The sequence below is a fragment of the Zootoca vivipara genome, chromosome 6 (genome assembly GCF_963506605.1).
Source record: "Zootoca vivipara chromosome 6, rZooViv1.1, whole genome shotgun sequence".
In the NCBI taxonomy this organism is placed as follows: Eukaryota; Metazoa; Chordata; class Lepidosauria; order Squamata; family Lacertidae; genus Zootoca; species Zootoca vivipara.
In genome coordinates this window covers 87,763,611-87,783,021 of record NC_083281.1, presented here as the reverse complement: position 1 = coordinate 87,783,021, position 19,411 = coordinate 87,763,611, and the positions used below count along the sequence as shown (strand labels likewise).

General features: G+C 47.5%; 1 protein-coding gene across 2 annotated transcripts in view; it reads right to left on the bottom strand.

Moving 5' to 3' along the window:
• Positions 1-1,880: 1,880 nt before the first annotated feature.
• The window catches only part of LOC118087427 (protein-arginine deiminase type-2), a 55,639-nt gene continuing 38,108 nt past the window's right edge, over positions 1,881-19,411 (bottom strand). For both annotated transcript variants that reach the window (XM_035120053.2, XM_035120054.2), the window contains 6 exons: positions 13,380-13,531; positions 10,879-11,023; positions 8,773-8,866; positions 7,083-7,168; positions 4,093-4,221; positions 1,881-2,580 (listed from right to left, as the gene is read on the bottom strand). In XM_035120053.2, the coding sequence (XP_034975944.2) occupies positions 2,347-2,580; positions 4,093-4,221; positions 7,083-7,168; positions 8,773-8,866; positions 10,879-11,023; positions 13,380-13,531 (840 nt within the window). In that variant the 3' untranslated portion in view covers positions 1,881-2,346. The remainder of the gene's footprint in view (positions 2,581-4,092; positions 4,222-7,082; positions 7,169-8,772; positions 8,867-10,878; positions 11,024-13,379; positions 13,532-19,411) is intronic.

Genomic DNA, 19,411 nt, shown 5'->3' with positions numbered 1-19,411 from the left:
GCCCCCTTTCCTCATCACCCTTGTGGATCCATTGTCTCAGGGATCCAGCTCTGGCCCTCCTTGCTTTAGCTGGGGCCGGGAATGGGGGTCTTCCTCAGCCAACATTTTTCATGTATTAGATGGCATCATTAGATCCCTTCGTTTGGGAGGCATGCGACATGTCAATAATTCCGGGATTAGCATCTATGTGGGACGGGGGCAACAATGTGCCAGCCAGCCAGGGGGTCCTGACGCAAGGCCACCCCTGCTTTCGTTGGGCTCAGCTGCTGCAGCTCCAGCTGCTGGTGGGTAACCCTACCCTCGCCCACAACAAAGGCGGAGAGGCGATCGCGACTCCAGGGAGTTATGCGCTCCATCTCAGGCCGCCATCTCAGCTTCCCAGAGTTGGCATGTGCCCAAGCAGAGGCGGCCATGTCATTGCAATTCTCTCTCCTAGCCGGTATTTGAGAGAGGGGTCTTGCACCCTGAGAGATGCTTATCCCCACTGGAAAGACACAGGACTAATTTTAATTCCATTGCTCAGCTCTGGCTGACATTTCTGTCAGCGGTGGCGCTGTCCGAATGCCTGGGAAGTTTTGTGGGTTTTTTTAATTTACTTTTTTAACGGCAGCTGGGGGCCTTCTCAGATCACCCCTGCGGCCTCTTAATCCAGTCTCCCTCATTTCATTTCATTTGATACCCTGACTCTTGATTTTGGCCTCTCTCTCTCTCTGTGTGTGTGTGTGTGTGTGTGTGATATTTGGATATTAATGTGGCACATGCAAAGAATACCTTTCCTTGGAGGAGGAGGCTTGTTACCCCATTCTTTCCGGAAACCTGTTCTTTTTCTCCTACAGAAAGGTGTAAGTTTCTAGCCCTCAAGTTTCTGGGAGGAAGACCAATTTAAATAGAACTGTTTCTTCCAATGCTTGCAAACCTTTTCACTCTTCCACACCGATTGGGAAGCTGTGCAATTGCACCAGTGTCTGTGGCTGGCGCAGATAAAAAACCTCAGATTCATAGGGTCAAAAGCACAGGCCTTTCTGGCAACAGTCTTGCTGGTTTCAAGGTCCTGGGCCCAGAGGCTTGCCTCTACACCAGGGTGCCTTAGAGCAGTGCTTCTCAACCTTTGGTCTCCAGCTGTTTCAAGACTACAATTCCCATCATCTCTGACCACTGATCTTGCTAGCTAGGGATCATGGGAGTTGTAGTCCAGAAAGAGCTGGAGATCCAGGGTTGGGAAACACTGCCTTAGAGCTCCTCTCCCCATGGATCTTCTTGTGTTCTTAGGAGAGAGCTGTTGGGCTTGGGTCCTACTTTCGGGGTCTCCCTTTGGCGCCACTGTGAGAACAGGATGCTTTTGGTTCGATCCAGCAGGCACTGCTTAGGTTCTTGTGGAAATCTGCACCCTACTCTAAGTCTCCATGAATAACCTCTGTGCTTTCGAGGGGCTTTAAATGTGTGTAGAGAACATCAGGAGGACACCACTGACCCGGTGGTTGAGGAAGGTTGCTTTGAACACCTTGAATGTAAGGGATATAGAACCCAAAGAATCCTGGCAACCCAAAGGAAAGCACAAATACAACCATTTTTTAAAAAGACCAACAATAGCGTTTTCCCCATTTTATTATTATTATTGTTGTTGTTGTTACCAACTCAGAAGCGTCTTTCCATTTGTTATGATACTATTTTTGGTATAATGCCCCGAACCAGTTATATAGGCTTGTATACGATCCTACTCAAGAGTAGACCCATGGAAGTTAATACACATGACTATCTAAGGGGCCTGCAAGCCAAGGAGGACTTATCTAGGTACGAGCCCCCACCTCCAGCTGCCACGACTTCCAAAAAGCTTTAGCATAAACACACACAAACACACAGAATATGGAATGGGCTTCGGGTCTTTTTCTTCTTTTGAATGCACAGAGAAAGGAAGCTGGCATTCTGCTGAAGGACTTTGGGAGGCAAAAAGAAGGGAGAGAAAAAACAAGCACAGCACCCGCAAAGTCACCAGTGAAAAAGAAAGCCCCCCACAAATCCAGTTAACACCCCCCCAAAAGGAGCCCTATCAGTCCCCGAGCAACGGAAAACAACAGGGGGGAAAAGCTGCTTCTGCCGGAGGATTCAGACAAACAATTTTCTCCCACTCGCCCAACGAACCATCTATTGATTTGTGTAGCTCCTGCAACTAACGGAGGCCTCTTGGAGTCCATCGTTTGCCTAAGATGGCACCAACCCGATTCAAAACTCGGGATTGGAGGACTCAGGTCAAAAAGGCACGTGGGGTGCAAAACTGCTTGTCCGAATCCTCTCCCCCCCCCTCCTGCGTGCTCCCTACCCCAGTTTTCAGGAATTCTCCCCTCATTACTATGGAGTCACGTCCCACCATTTGAAGGCAGAAGGCTTGCGCTGAACATTGGTGCCGCAGTGGACCTCCCCCAGCTGCTTGTGGTAGGACGAAACGTCGTCGATGAAGGTGCACGTCAGGCCCAGCGGCTCCAGGAGGGAGCAGACATGCTGCTCCAGGCAGCACTCGGCCTCGATGATAGGCCCAAAGGGCTTGGGGATGCCCAGGTCCCTGGACAGCACAATCATGTTCACCTGGAGGCAAAAGGAAACGGAGAAATTGACGGTTGCGCCACCGAGGACATAACAATGAATTGTTTAAGGGGGAAATGGAAAGAACCCCATTGATGGGTTACCTATCAAACTATCGCCCGTACGTGAAGTCGCAGGCAGGGTTTGAAATAGAAGCAGCGGATTATTGAAAGAATTAACAATACTGGGGCTTAGATAATAAAAACGTGTTTTTTAAAATGGCGAATAAAAAGGAGTAATAAAAAGAAACGTCAGGAAAGGAGAGGTGGGAAGTCAAGAAGAAGTTATGCATGTATTAAAAAAAGCAGTATAGGGTGATCAGTGTTTTGAAATATCTTTGGAGATTTAATAAAACTATATATCAAAACAACAAAACAAAAGGAGAGGGAGAGAGCAAAAAAGAGACTAGGCTGCAGTCCTGTGGGCGGTCTCCTCCAGCCAACTGCTTTATCCAGCACCCACCATATTTGTTTCATTTATTTCGTTCATAAAATGTATATACTGCTTCATTGTAAATAAATATGGATAGCTCAGTTGGTTAGAGTGTGGAACACCAAGGTTGCAGGTTCGATCCCTGTATGGGACAGCTGCATATTCCTGATTTGCAGGGGGGCTGGACTAGATGATCCTCAGGGACCCTTGGCATTATCAGCACCACACAATAACCAACTGAGCCAGCCAGGCTCTAGGTTGGATATGCTAGTTAAACAATTAGATCGCACTCCTCACCTGAAAGGAAGTTAAGTTTCCTCCTTTGTCTTTCACTATATGAATTCCCATGAGATAGAATGTGCCTGAGCTTGCTGGCTACAAGCTGAGACTCTTTCTGCATTTTGTAAACCCAAGACTTTCTGCCTGCGTTCTTTTTGCTGCTGCTGCACAGAACAGTGCATGAATCTGACCATTGGAGTTTTGTAAGTACAAACTTTTAAACTTACTAAGGTGTATGGGTTAGAGGGACCCAGGTGGCGCTGTGGGTTAAACCACAGAGTCTAGGGCTTGCTGATCAGAAGGTCGGCGGTTCGAATCCCTGCGACGGGGTGAGCTCCCGTTGCTCGGTCCCAGCTCCTGCCCACCTAGCAGTTCAAAGCACATCAAAGTGCAAGTAGATAAATAGGGACCGCTCCGGCGGGAAGGTAAACAGCATTTCTGTGCACTGCTCTGGTTCGCCAGAAGCAGCTTTGTCATGCTGGCCACATGACCCGGAAGCTGTCTGCGGACAAACGCCGGCTCCCTCGGCCTATAGAGCGAGATGAGCGCCGCAACCCCAGAGTTTGACACGACTGGACCTGATGGTCAGGGGCCCCTTTACCTTTACCTTTAAGGTGTATGGGTATGTTTAATGCTAAGAGCGGTAGAAACGGAGAAGCTCTCGTAGCGGACCAAACAGGATATTAAAAGGTTTAATGCTACACTTTGTAAACTCTGCTGGGGGGCTCTCTTTTGCTGGAGACTCTGTTTAGCCCTGGGATCCAGCCAGTTCTTTTGCTAAATACCCCACGCGACAATTCTCACCATGTTGGGGAAGTAAGCCATCGCTTTGCCTTGCTTGTCTATCTTGAAGAGGGCTGGGAGGTCAATGATGTCCTTTTCTGCCAGACCTAACTCCTTCTTGAGGATGTCCCGGTTCCAGTCAATGCATCGCTGGGGGGAGGTTCAGAAGGGACAGGCGCAGATTTAGTGACCTCAGATAATGTGATTTGTTTCACAAAATTTACACACCGCTTGATTGTAAAAATAAATTAATTAATAAATATCAAAGTGGTTTACAAAGAGAATAAAACCATAAAATTATCAGTAAAGGAAACTCTTGAAAACATTCAAAGGATTAAAAAAAGCAATTAACAGAACAGAATAATTTATAGAATAGAATAATTTATTGGCCAAGTATCAACCATACTTGGAATTTTGTTTCGACTACATTGCAATGTAAAGAAAAAATATACCTCATACAACCACTATTCCCCTCACAATACAACAGCACAGCGAAAAGACCCCATACCACCAACTGGTCTCCCTTCCACCCACAACTACAGATTCAACAATTTGATGGCACAAGGAAAAAAGCTATTCCTGTGCCTCAACGTTTTTGTATATGGAGTCCTGTACTGACGTCCGGATGGGAGTAAATCAAACAGGTGATTACCAGGACGTGAAGGGTCTACAGCAATTCTCTCTGCTCTCTTCCTGACTCGAGTGGCATAAAGTGTCTCTGTTGGAGGCAAACTAACACCAATTACCCTCTCTGCAGTTCTTACTGCTCGTTTGGAGCCTCTTCTTATCCAGCTTAGAGGCTGTACCATACCAGACAGCAATGGCATTACAGAGGTTAATATTTTTATTAACTAAAAATAGCAGTTGTTGTTGTTGTTTCTTATACCCCACCCATCTGATTGATGGGCAGCTTCTAACAAAAATACAGGACAACATCAAACTTAAAAATCGTGGTTCCCAACATGGGGCACACACCCCACAAGGGGGCAATTTGATTTTTAAGGGGGGCAATTTGAGAATGAGTTATTAACAGTGAATGGCCTTTTAGGTTTCCTCCCTGTGAATAGGAATTCACTTTTTGAATATTAAGAATTATATGTCAGGATTTTAGAGATGCTTAGGTGGGGCATGGCCAAAATAAGGTTGGGAATCACTGCAATGCTTCCCGAAACATTCTACCTGTCTGGGTGGGCTTGTTCTAAACAAAAATATTTTCAGCAGGTGCCCGCCTGGTGTCAATATACACAGAGTTCCAGAGTGTAGTTGCTGCCATACTAAAATATCAAATTCTTACAATTGTACAACGAGGGTTATGCAATACCTGTAGTATTGCCAATTCTGCCAACTGAAGCAGTTGAATGGGACCGTGTGGGGTAAGGCGATCTGGTAGGTAAAACTGGGCCCAAGTTGTTAAGGGCTTTATATACCGTATATTCCGCCGTATAAGACGACTGGGAGTATAAGACGACCCCCAACTTTTCCAGTTAAAATATAGAATTTGGGATATACTTGCCATATAAGAAATACGACCCGGCATATAAGATGACCCCCAACTTTTGAGAAGATTTTCCTGGGTTAAAATGTAGTCTTATATGCAGGAATATACAGTACTAATCACAACACCTTGAACCTAGACCGGTAGCAAATCGGCAGCTGGTACAGACCTCTGAGCACCAAGGCCTCCCTCCCGTCAGCAATTGTGCTGCAGCATTCTGCACTGACTGCAGCTTCTGGATCAAGCGCGAGGGAAGCCTCCATAGAGCGCATTGCAGGATTGAAGTAGCCAACTTACCCGGCATTGCGGAAATTTTGCAGCAGCATTTCGTTGGCAGTCTCCCTCCCTTTTCATTTCCTCACCACTCTGTTCCGTTTTTTCCCCAATGAATACTTTAAATGTCCTGTCTTACCACCACCAGCCCTGTTCCTTAAAGATGCCTTGAATAGGTCTTGGAGAGGCAGTGTGGCGTTGAGGATAGAGGCAGTGTGTCGAACTAGGGAGTGGAAAGACCTAGGCAGCCCCATGGAGTGAGCTGAGTCCTGTGACTCTCTTCCTCTTCATTTCAGCTACCTCACAGTGAGATTAACTTGGGTGAGAAGGATGTAAGAAGCATACAGCCAGATCCTGCTACATCAGCCCAATGTCCCACCTGGTCCAGCATCCTGTTCTTGCAGGTGCCCCAAGGAGAAGCCCAAAAGCAGGATGTGGAAACATTTCTGAGTGACTGCTGTGGGTGCCCGCCTTCCGTTTCCTTCTCTCTCACCCAGACCAGCCTCCCCACACCGCTTTGCACTTCAAATGGGACCTGGACGTAAGTCAGATCCAGTACAATTAACCAGAGCCTTGGAAAGTACATAGAGCTGGAAGAGGAAGTGGGAAAGAGGGTTAACCCTCACAATTTCCTTCTTCAGCGCTGTGCTTTTTTAAAGTGAGAAAAAAGTAACTATCCTTACGGTCTCATAACCAAGGCTCAGAGGCTTCATTTGTGCCTTGATTTAAGTATGCTTCTTTTTTGGGGTGGTGGTGGGTAATTTTGATTAAAACAAAAAAGGACAGCCACTTGACAAGGACAAGTTGGAAGGGATCTCCAAGGCATCTCCAACTTGCTGCAGTGCAGGAATTGCGGCTCAATAACCCTCGACGTAGGGACCCAGGTGGCACTGTGGGTTAAACCACTGAGCCTAGGGCTTGCTGATCAGAAGGTCGGCAGTTCGAATCCCTGTGACGGGGTGAGCTCCCGTTGCTCGGTCCCAGCTCCTGCCAACCTAGCAGTTCGAAAGCACGTCAAAGTGCAAGTAGATAAATAGGAACCGCTACAGCGGGAAGGTAAACGGCGTTTCCGCGTGCTGCTCTGGTTTGCCAGAAGCGGCTTTGTCATGCTGGCCACATGACCTGGAAGCTATACGCCGGCTCCCTTGGCCAATAATGCGAGATGAGCGCGCAACCCCAGAGTTGGTCACGACTGGACCTAATGGTCAGGGGTCCCTTTACCTTTACCTAATCCTCGACGTACCTGCACATACTGATTCTCTTGCACCATGACCTCGTTGGAGAGCACCTTGTTGACGGTGACGCGCTTCGTGTCTGTGCCGGTGTACCCTGGGGTGGGGGGACAAAAGGCGGGTGAGGGGAGAAAGTTACTCCTAGAAGCCACTCGTCCTTTGTCAACAACAAATTGTCACTGTTTTTTGTGTTGAATATATTCTATATGGTAATTTAGGGACCTAATAGGTTTCTAAAGCCATTTGCACATGTTGCCATGAGACCAGTCCATGCAGAATGTAGGCACCCTATATATAGAAATGGGCAAACCAGTGACGTTTTAGGGAGCAGGCTAGCAGGCGGGGCCCATGACTTATATCATGGGAGCCTACACAACACAAAACGCTGGGTGTAGGTTATATTTTATTTGTTTTTTATCTTATATTTTGGGAATGTACATCCAGTGGTTTTTTTTTCCCTTTGATTTTTTTTGGGGTCCCAAGAGAGCAGAGCCCTAAGCTATAGCTTAAACAAGCTTGTATGTAAATATGGCACTGCACACACACACGCACACACACACACACACACACACACACACTTGGACAGCGATGGCACTAGAAGACAACACATTGGCAACTGTAAGAGGATGCAATGGCATTTCTCGGGAGCAATCAGATGAGTTTGTTGCAGGCTATAAATCACCTACAGAGGGAGCTAAGCCCTTCTAAGCGAATAAGTAGAATAAATCAATCTGTTTGCTCAAATATCCAGAGAAGATGTATGTCGGAAGATTCAAGACAGAGGAAAGAAAGGACTAATAATAAAATAACGGGGTTGGACTAGATGAACCTTGGGGATCCCTTCCAACTCCACAATTCTATGATTCTAATAAATGTATTGATTTGCACTTTCAATACATTGCCTGTGCCGCCTGGCACACCTCCGGGGTTTCAGGCTGTCAAGTTGTAGAATGAACCCGGGACCTTCTGCGTGCCAAGCAGATGCTCATAAAACTATGAGCCAATTTTGCACAAGGTAATTTTCAAAAAACAAATGCAAACATGCAGAGAGTCCAATCCCTCCTCAGAGGCAGGACTCTGTTCCAAGACAGCTGCAGGAAGCAAGATTGCAGTTTGGGGGACTTTTTAGTTTAGAGAAAAGGCAAGTAAGAGGCAACACAACATAGGTATATAAAACTATGCCTGGCATGAAGAACGTGGCTAGAGAAAAGCTTTTCTCCCTCTCTCGTAACACTGCAACTCATGGACACCCAGCAAAGCTGAATGTCGGAAAATTCAGGACTGGTAAAAGGAAGTCGTTTGCACAGTGTTGAACTGCGGAACTCTCTCCCACAGGAGGCAGGGACAGCCCACCAACCTGGATGGCTTTCAGGGACGGCCCTACGGCCAGGCTGGGTGGCGCAGGGCAGGGGGTCACTGGGTGGGATCGTCACGCCAGGGCGCCAGATATGCTTAAGTCGGCCCTGATGGCTTTAAAAGAAAATTGGACAAATTCATGGAGGAGGAGAGGGTTATCAATTGTATTAGCTATGATGGGTATACTCTGAAAAGTGCTCTTATGCTTGGCTTCTGTTTGTGGGCTTCCCACAGGCATCTAGTTGGCCCCTGTGAGAACAGGATGCTGGACTTAGATGGGCCACCAGCCTGATCTAGCAGGGTTTCTTTTTATGCTCTTATCCTGGGTCTGTCTAAACAGCCTACCTTTGAACATGACGGCTTCTCCGTGACCTTCTTTCTGCTTCTCCCTGAACAGCTTGTAGCAGGCGGAAGGGCTGGCCATGAGCATCCGGAATTGCTGAGAGGAGGAAAGGGAAACGAAGGACCGTATCAGGGCAGATAAAAGAAAGGACTTTTCCACGCAGCTCATGGTTAAACTATGGAACTCCCTCCCACAGGAGGCCATGCTGCCCATCCATCTGCTTGCTTGCTTATCGGGGATGCTGTAATCTAAACCACTGAGCCTCTTGGGCTTGCCGATCAGAAGGTCGGCCAACTTAGCAGTTCAAAAGCACACCAGCACAAGTAGATAAATAGGTACTGCTGCGGTGGGAAGGTAAATGGCATTTCCGTGCGCTCTGGTTCCCATCACGGTGTTCTGTTGCGCCAGAAGCAGTTTAGTCATGCTGGCCACATGACCTGGAAAACTGTCTGTGGACAAACGACGGCTCCCTCGGCCTGAAAGCAAGATGAGCGCCACAAACCCATAGTTGGCTTTGACTGGACTTAACCATCCAGAGGCTCTTTACCTTTACCTTTGCTTGCTTGCTTTATTTGTTTATTTATTTATTATATTCCTATGCAGCTTTTGTGGGACCCAGGTGGCGCTGTCGCTAAACCACTGAGCCTAGGGCTTGCTGATCAGAAGGTCGGCGGTTCAAATCCCTGTGACGGGGTGAGCTCCCGTTGCTTGGTCCCAGCTCCTGCCAACCTAGCAGTTCAAAAGCACGTCAAAATGCAAGTAGATAAATAGGAACCGCTACAGCGGGAAGGTAAACGGCGTTTCCATGTGCTGCTCTGGATTGCCAGAAGCGGTTTTGTCATGCTGGCCACATGACCTGGAAGCTATACGCCGGCTCCCTCAGCCAATAATGCGAGATGAGCGCGCAACCCCAGAGTTGGTCACGACTGGACCTAATGGTCAGGGGTCCCTTTACCTTTACTATGCAGCTTTTAACTCACGAGTCACAAAGCAGCTTACATGCCATAAATCATAACACAGCAGAACATCACAACCGCAGCATAAATCACATAATCAACTAATCACCAGTGAAACAACCACCTTCCATAAAACACCATTAACAGAACAACTTAGAAAATAGTCTAAACAGCACAACCACAAGAAAAGTCCTATTATAAAATTCACAGAGCCTTCCAGCGCTCATAACCCACAAAACAATATTAACAACGTTAACGAACTACGTTAACAAAGTACGTTTCCGAGCACAATTCAAAGTGTTGGTGCTGACCTTGAAAGCCCTAAACGGCCTCAGCCCAGTATACCTGAAGGAGCGTCTCCACCCCCCATTGTTCTGCCTGGATACTGAGGTCCAATGCCGAGGGCCTTCTGGCGGTTCCCTCACTGCGAGAAGCCAAGTTACAGGGAACCAGGCAGAGGGCCTTCTCGGTAGTGGCACCTGCCCTGTGGAACGCCCTCCCACCAGATGTCAAAAAGAAAAACAACTACTAGACTTTTAGGAGACATCTGAAGGCAGCCCTGTTTAGGGAAGCTTTTAATGTTTAATAGATTATTGTATTTTAATGTTTTGTTGGAAGCCGCCCAGAGTGGCTGGGTTTCCACAGCCAGATGGGCGGGGTATAAATAAATAAATAAATAAATATTACAAAGTAAGAACCCAAAACAAACTAAGCATTGCTGAATTCACACATGCATACACTCCCTATCCCGTTTAAAAAAGGACTGGACCATAGCTGCCAAGTCTCCCGATTTCTCCGGGAGACCCCCGTTTTTCCAGCTGTCCCCAGCCGAAAAAACGGATTTTTTTGTTTTCCCCCGGTTTATTCTGGCGCGGCGGCCATTTTGGAACTGGGCACAGGAGCATCAAAAGTCACTTCTGAGCATGCTCCGCCCAGTTCCAAAATGGCCGCCGCGCTACTTCCGGTATGCTGATTTCAGTCCGGTCCCTTATTTTTCAGAGAGGAACTTGGCAGGTATGGACTGGACGAATCCATAGGAGTGGAAGGTTATGGCCACGCCAGCTATGCATTCATCACTGTTTCTCAGCCAAAAACACATCATTAACTAGCAACAACAAGTAAGGGTCACAGTCCTTCGCAGCTGATGCTCACCTTTTTGCCAGGAATGGGGACAAAAGTCAAAAACTCGTCCACGTGGCCCACCGTCAGCCAGTCAGAGTAGAGCTCAACGGGTGACTGGACTTTCTGGGCATAGAGGAAATCCCGTACCACCTTGGTCATCCTCCGCCCTGCGGACCTGAAAAGGTCAACATCCCCCCCAGGAAAAAGAAGGAGGATCAGCAATTAAGGACGAATGGCTTATGAAATGGATGGATTGTGCTGAAATGGAGAAAATGACTGCTAAACTAAGAGGACCTAATGATGGAATTGTTTAAGGGAGAATGGAAACCATTGATGGGTTATCTACCAAACTATCACCCGCACATGAAGTTGCAGGCAGGATTTGAAATATAAGCAGCAAATTATTGAAAGAATTAGTGATATTGGGGCTTAGATAATAAGAAACATGTGTGTTTTAAAGCAGTTAATAAAAAGGAATAATAAAAATAAACATCAGAAAAGGAGGGGTGGCAAGTCTAGAAGAATTTATGTATGTACAGTCAAACCTCGGATCCCAAACGCCTCAGTTTCAGAACATTTCCCAAAAGCCGAAAACCCGGAAGTAAATGTTCTGGTTTTCAATTGTTTTTTGGAAGCTGAACATCCTACACAGCTTCCACTGAGTGCAACCAATCGGAAGCTCTACTTTGGTTGTCAAACATTTCAGAAGCCGAATGGGCTTCCGGAATGGATTACCTTCAACAACCGAGGTTTGACTGTATATAAAAAAAAACACTATTGGATGATAAGTGCTTTGAAATATATCTTTGTATATTTAACTAGATAAACACATTCCTCCAGATGATGAGGAGGAAAAGAATGAGAGAGAAAAATGGGGCCAGTGAAAACAGACATGTATTTACAGGGCCGGCCCTATCATTTGTCTCTGAGTGAAGCAGGTGGCAGATCTTCTCCTTCGCCAGAGTTCAGCACTACTTTCACTGCAAGCCCTGGGGCCCTCAGTGGAGGACACAATCCCTCTTGCCACTGTTGACATGAGGCTCAGATGCCCGTCCAGCCAGCTTCTGGCCACATAAAAGGCTGAGCGAGGTTCCGGTTTCCGCCTGCAGGAATGGCGGACCTGTTTTCCATCTCTCTGACCTTCGTAAGGAATTTGGCGGTTGCTAGGGGAGTAAATGGCAACCCCCTACCCTCTCCGGGGGTTACGGAGAGGGGCCGCTGGCCCGCGATGCCCCCAGACCCACTCCGACTGTTTTTGGAGTGGGGGGAGCTTGGGCTGAGCACTTACGACGGCCAGGACTCCCGGACGCTAATCTGCATGGCGGGGATTTCCATGGTTAAAGAAGATAATTAGGCTTAAATCTATGGACATACTTCAGAAGGAGGGGAAGAAGCGCTGTTTACTGCTGAGAATTTTATGCTGCTGAGCGAGAGGAGTCAAAGAATGTACGGCATCTGGAAGAAGGATTGATGGGGACGGAGCGATAAGGGAAGCAAGTTTTTATTTTTTCTTCATATTGTTGCCTCGTATCTTCCCGGACGCGATGTCCTGGCTTGTTTGGAGTGAAAGAGAAGCAAAAGACTGTGTGAGTTGAACTTTATAGCTGTTGTTACTGAGCATATTTCTTAAAGATGTGAAGTTGCCGATGAGAAAAGCCCCCCCCTAGTCAGACGGAAGGAGTTCTGGACGCGTTCGGAGGATTTATGAGCTGTGACGCACTTTAAATTGGAGCAGCGACCTGAAGCTAAGTTCAGCTATAGGGCAAGGAGATCCATTAATTTACCAAGAGTTCATGGTTGGATGTTTGGGTCTCCTGCCTGAAAAAGCTGTAAATTCTATAAAGATAAATAAATCGTAAATCTTCATGGCTATGAGAGAAAATGAAAGTGATTTGAGTCTTTTAAGATGGCGCTGCTACTCCGTCGCAACAGGGAGCTCCACTAAGAAGATTTATGGGGAGGCTGGACTGATTAACTCACACAGGAGAAAGAACATCTGTGAAACTTCGTTTGACATTTATCTCAGCAGCTGGAACAATCGGATGAAAGTGGAAAACATCTAGGTGACTGTAAGGGGAAGATTTGGAATATTATGAGCTTGGAGGACGATTTGAACTTTAGAAATAAGACGGCAGTGGACAGTTGCGAGGAATTCCCAATTTCTTGAAGCATGGGAACCCAAAAATAAATTATTTAGATGATTTGGCATAACATTCGGTTTGATTGATATATATATGTGTATAATTTGAAATATTGAATGTGATATAATTGGTTTTAATTGGAAAATTAATAAAAATATTTTTTTTTTAAAAAAAAAAGTCGCTTCTGAGCATGCTCCGCCCAGTTCCAAAATGGCCGGCGCGCTACTTCCGGTATGCTAATTTCGGTCCGGTCCCTTATTTTTCAGAGAGGAACTTGGCAGTTATGGATAATGGTCAGTGGCAGGTTTGCGGTTATCTTTTCCTTTTAACCAGAAATTCAGGTGATCATCTGGTCTTGTACAATATCTACATCCGCGGGCGCTCTCTTACAGAGGGAAGCTGGTTCCGATGAGGATTCTTCCCAAAGGGTACTCTTTTCCATTGGCAGTCACTGGCGGGCTGACTTCCAGGTTCCCAAAAGAGTCCAAGCTGGTGACTTCTTCAAAGAGGGGCTCCCTGGACACGTAGCCAAAGTCCGGGCCCTGCAAGGGGGTGGGAAAGATACCTGCTTCAATCACAGGGCGCCCACTGCAATGTTAAGTATCATTGTGTTAAATTGACACGGAAGTGGCGAATGCCTGTGTGTACGGCCGAAAGGGTTCAACTCGGAGATTCCATTGAAGCCTTGGTGGCTCCTTGATTGTGGAATGCTCTCCCCAGAGAGGCTCACCTGCGGCCATCATCTTTAGACACCGGGCAAAAAAAATCACTGATGCTTTGTAATCTTACCTTCCAAGTCCCGGACTGCAGAATCCGGGACCGGCAGCCGTGTGACACCAGAAGTTGCGTCGACGTAACTTCCGGTGTCGCTTTGCCCTTCTATGGGCACTAAAAATGGCCGCCGCCGGCTTCGAAAGTCACTTCTACGCATGTAAGGAAGTACGTCGACGCAACTTCCGGTGTCGCTCCGCCCATCTATGGGCACCAAAAATGGCCGCCGCCACCACCAGAAGTCACGTCTATGCACTTCTGGGCATGCGTAGATGCGACTTTTGAAGCCGGCGGTGGCCATTTTTGGTGCCCATAGAAGGGCAAATCAGAAAGGAAAAAAATGGCCGCCAGCAGGAGAAAATAACGGAGAAAACTGGGAGACAAAGTGATACGGGGGACCACCGGGAAAAGGTAAGTAAAAACGGGGGGTTTCCCGGGGGAAACGGGGTACTTGGCAGCTATGTTTGTAATTCGTTCTCTAATGTTGGACACTGCCCTGACATCTTTTGATACCTTGGTACTCAAACAAATTGGAATCCAAACATTACAAACCCAGAAGGAAGTGTTCTGGTTTGCAAACTTTTTAAGGAAGCCAAACATGTTCCTTATTGAATGCCACACTTCTGTTTTGAGTGTTAGACTTCTGTTTTGAGTGTTACACTTCCGATTTGAGTGCCACACTTCCATTTTGAATGTTACGCTGAGGTCTGTCTGTTTTTCCTATATATTTTGCTTTTCTGTTTTTGTGGCTCCTTTTTTTTGTGACTGTGTGGAACCCAGTTCAGCTACTGAATGATTGATTGTGTGACTGCAGTACATTGTTTATTGCTTTCATTTTATGGATCAATGATCTCATTAGAAGTAAAATCCATGTTAAATTGCTGTTTTAGGGGTTGTTTTTAAAAGTCTGGAACGGATTAATTCATTTTGCATTACTTTCTATGGGAAAGTGTGCCTTGGTTTTGGAACGCTTTGGTTTTGGAACGGACTTCCGGAACGGATGAAGTTTGAGATCCAAGGTACCACTATATATAAATTGAAACAACAACAACAACAACAACATTATTATAATCATTTATACCCCGCCCATCTGGTTGGTTTTCCCCAGCCACTCTGGGCAGCTTTCAGCATATCTAAAAACATAATAAAAACATCAAGCATTAAAAACCTCCCATAATAATAATAATAAAATAATAATAAAATAATAATAACCATAATCATCAATAAATTGTCTCTGAGCTCCTTCATGGGTTGATAATTAATCCCTCTTCCCAGGGAACTCTGGGAATTGTAGGGGAATTCTGGGAACTCTCAGAGGGGGACCAGACTCTCCAAACAACCCTCAGCACCCATGACAGACTACAGCAGGGGTCCCCAGACTTACCGCGCAGTGGGCCGGAGGGCAGGGGAGTGCGCGCGCAGCGGGCCGGAGGGCGGGGGAGTGCGCGCCCGTGCGCATGCGCACACGCACACGGGCGGGGAAAAAATCGCCGAAAATCGCTTGTGCGCATGCGTATGGGCCTCCCCCGACCCGGAAGTGCATCGGAAATGACCTCTTCTGGGTCGGGAGAGGCCCATACGCATGCGCACAAAGGATTTTCGGCGAGTTTTTGTTGATTTTTAAGACCGTCGCCGCGCCACGCGCTGTAAGAGCGGGCGGCGGCAGCGGGCGGCGGGGGTCGTCGCGGGCCGGATTGGGAGGCCGATTGGGCCGCATCCGGCCCGGGGGCCGTAGTTTGGGGACCCCTGGACTACAGCTCCCATGCTTCTTTGGGGAAGCCATGACTGTTTAAAGTGGGATGGCAGTGTTTTAAATGCACAGTGTAGATGGTGCCTTAGGTCAATAAAAGGGAAGGGTCTTGAAGCAAACCTTGCTGAGTAACACAAAGGAAGCTCTAAAGGGCAGACAAGGCACGTGTGTCCTAATGTTATCTTGCAGAGGGCTCAGAGGTGTGAAGCAGCTGTCCTGACAGACAAGATGTCACAATACTCTGCTAATAAGCATGAAATGTCTCCACAGTGAGGTCCATCCCAGTTCCCTGAGCTGTTTAAATCCCCCATAAGCTCCATTTGGAGGGCATATGCTGGGTGGGCTGCCTGCCCCCCCTCATTGACTTTTTCGCTTTATCTGCTGAGCTCGTGGCAATTCTCTGAGGATTATTTGCATCTCTGTGTGTCAGGGAAAGGAGATTGCTTTTAATGAATTAACTTATTGCTATTATTATATATTTGTGGGGCGCGGGTGGTGCTGTGGGTTAAACCACAGAGCCTAGGGCTTGCTGATCAAAAGGTCGGTGGTTCGAATCCCTGCGACGGGGCGAGCTCCCGTTGCTCGGTCCCAGCTCCTGCCCACCCAGCAGTTCAAAAGCACGTCAAAGTGCAAGTAAGTAGATAAATAGGTGCCGCTTCAAGCGGGAAGGTATACGGCGTTTCCGTGCGCTGCTCTGGTTTGCCAGAAGCGGCTTTGTCATGCTGGCCACATGACCTGGAAGCTGTACGCCGGCTCCCTCGGCCAATAACGCGAGATGAGTGCCGCAACCCCAGAGTCGGATACGACTGGACCTAATGGTCAGGGGTCCCTTTACCTTTATTATTATTATTATATATAGAGAGAGAGAGAGAGTGTGTGTAACTCAGAGCCACAAATATAAATGGGAAAAGGCATCCATTCAAACCAGCCTAAAACCAAAACAAGGTTAAAATCTTAAACAGACTCCTTGGGAAGAGCAGCGTTGAAAGTTAGAAGAAACAGGAACAACATATGCTCAGAGGCACTCTTGCTATTGACTTTGCACTGAAGTCCAAAGCAAAGTATAAAAGGGATCTTTAACTGGGAAAGGGAAAGGGTGAAAGAAATGCATCTTTCCAGGACGAACGTCTCTAAATATGGTAAGGTCTGGGCTAAGAGCCCACCCTGCCTCACCTAATCCAAGCTCACACCTGCAACCAAAGCTCATATCTACTTAAACGCACACAGACGGCAGCCAGCAAATTGCACATAGCCTCTGTTTATTAAGCCACACAGCTTCATTTGGAATCAAGTCCAAATTTGGGGGCCACAAAGAGAGCTACATACTGGGCATAAAACTGAAATATTGGAAGCAGCCTTGCATTGAATCAAACCTATTGGTTTTTCTAGCTCAATGTTGCCTACACTGACTTGCAGCAATGGCTCTCAAGGGTTCCAAGGCAGGGGACATTTCCACACCTACCTGGAGATGCTGCCAGCGGGGATTGAACCGAGGACCTTCTGCATGCCAAGCAGATGCTCCTAGTACCACGCTGTGCTACAGCCCTTCCATTAACTTTTCACAGAAGCCACCAATTCGAAAGATGTCTCAGCACCCAGTGAAGCAGCTCCAGCCCACCTGCCTTCTTCCCCGAGAGAGGACTTGAGCGTATCATTCCTCAGTTTTTTGGGGTGTGTATGTCTGCGTGTATGTGGAGGTTTGTGGTGCTGAAAGCTGGTAGCCACCAACTGCTGGGGGACCAGCTGTCTTGCAGGGATAAGATGTCATGGATTCAAGTCAGCACCAGAAAGATTTAGGAGCGACAGAGAGGGAATCTGCAATTTGGCAGTTTAAAAATCTCTGCCCAAAAAAGGAAAAGGAGATGTTTGAAGAGGGGAGGGCTTGGCTGGGGGAGGGAGAGAAACTCATACGGAAGTTCATGGGTTTTTATTTTTAAAAGGTCCCACACTGACCTCAGGACAAGAGCCCTCAATACAGCCTCCAGCATGCCCTCCAGCTGTTTTGGACTACAACTCTCACGAGTCCTTTCATCATACAGCCCGGGCCGGCTCTAAGGCAAGGCTGGGTGGCGCAAGATGCCAGGGCGCCAGGGCGCCGGGGGGGGGGGGCCGCGCTGCGGCCACCAGACAGCCGCACTGGGAAACGGGGCAGAGGGGGGTGCTGGAGGGATCTTTGCACCAGGGCGCCAGATATGCTTAAGACGGCCCTGCCCAGTATCCTCTTCTCACAGTTGCCTGTGGAAAAGCTGTGAGCAGGATCTGAGCACAAGAGCCCTCTCCCCTCCTGTGGTTTCCAGTAACTGGGATTCAGAAGCATTGCTGCCTCTGACTGTGGAAGCAGAGCACGGCCATTGTGGCTAGTAGCCATCATAGAATTGGAAGGGACCCTCAGGATCATCTCATCCAACCCCCTGCACAATGCAGAAATATGCAGCTGTCCCATGCGAGGACCAAACCTGCAACCTTGGCGTTATCAGCACCATGCTCTAACCAACTGAGCTCTCCCTCTACTCCATGAGTTTGTGCAATCCTCTTTTAAACCCTCCATCATTCTGCCCGGACACGGAGGTCCAGCACCGAGGGCCTTCTGGCGGTTCCCTCGTTGCAAGATGCCAAGTTGCAGGGAACTAGGCAGAGGGTCTTCTCGGTGGTGGCACCCGCCCTGTGGAACACCCTCCCAACAGATGTCAAAGAGGAAAACAACTACCAGACTTTCAGAAGACATCTGAAGGCAGCCCTGGTTCAAGGAGGCTTTTAATGTTTAATAGATTATTGTGTTTTATTTTTCTGTTGGAAGCCGCCCAGAGTGGCTGGGGAAACCCAGCCAGATGGGCGGGGTATAAATAATAAATTATTATTATTATTATTATTATTATTATTATTATTATTATTATTATTAAAGCCGTTCAAGTTGGTGGCCATCACTGACTCCTGCAGAAGATTCTACCAATTGTTCTCACCTCTTCCCGGCCTTTTCTCTTAAGTGGAAAAGGAGAGGAGCAACTGATTTAGACCTGAGATACCCCATGCACTGATAAAGAACTACACAGCTTTTAGAAGACATCTGAAGGCAGCCCTATATTGGGAAGTTTTTAACGTTTGGCGTTTTATTATGTTTTTATATGTGCTGGAAGCCCATACATTATTATTATTATTATTATTATTATTATTATTATTATTAGGAACCAGCTGGGCCTTGGGCCTGATCCAGCAGGGCTCTCCTTATGTTTTTAAGAAAGGAGAACAGGGATTCAGAGCAGGAAAGATGGCAAGGAATCACAAAAAGGCTCTAGGTTTCAATGAGACTTGGCACTGAAAACGGCCTGGCAGGGTATTAGGTTGTTTGAACCTACTTTGCAAGGTGTAATCCCATCTCCGCGATTACGTTACCGGGCAGTGCAATGAAGCGCATCGCAGAGGGACCCTTTTTCTTCCTGCCAGAGATGCTTCGGAGATTGCACCAACCCGGCCAAGGAGAAAGCAAAGTTGCGGCCGACGACAGCTTGACGACGGCTTCATCCCAAGGCCAGGCAAGAACTGGGATTCCTTCCCTGTGATGTCCTTGGACAAAACGTCTCTTTTCCTTAAAGGCCTTGTGGGCTCAGAATGGCGGGTGGGTAGGAGTGGCCAGGAAGCCACCGGAGAAAGCGCAGTCTTTTGCCTGGATAACGTTACCAGAGCTCCCCGTACGAATCCTACCTCCAAATAGATTTCAGAATGACTCAGGGTATCTGTTTCATTGCCTTAATCCTCCGTCATTCAATAATCCTGACTGCAAAGGCCTGTTTTGCTCGTCCGAGGATAACTGGGGGCAGCCTCGTGGCCGTAGCCAATTGCGATGCCATCTTACGAATTCATGGTATGGGGCGGGCTGCAAACGCCTCCCTGGGAAGGGGGCAGC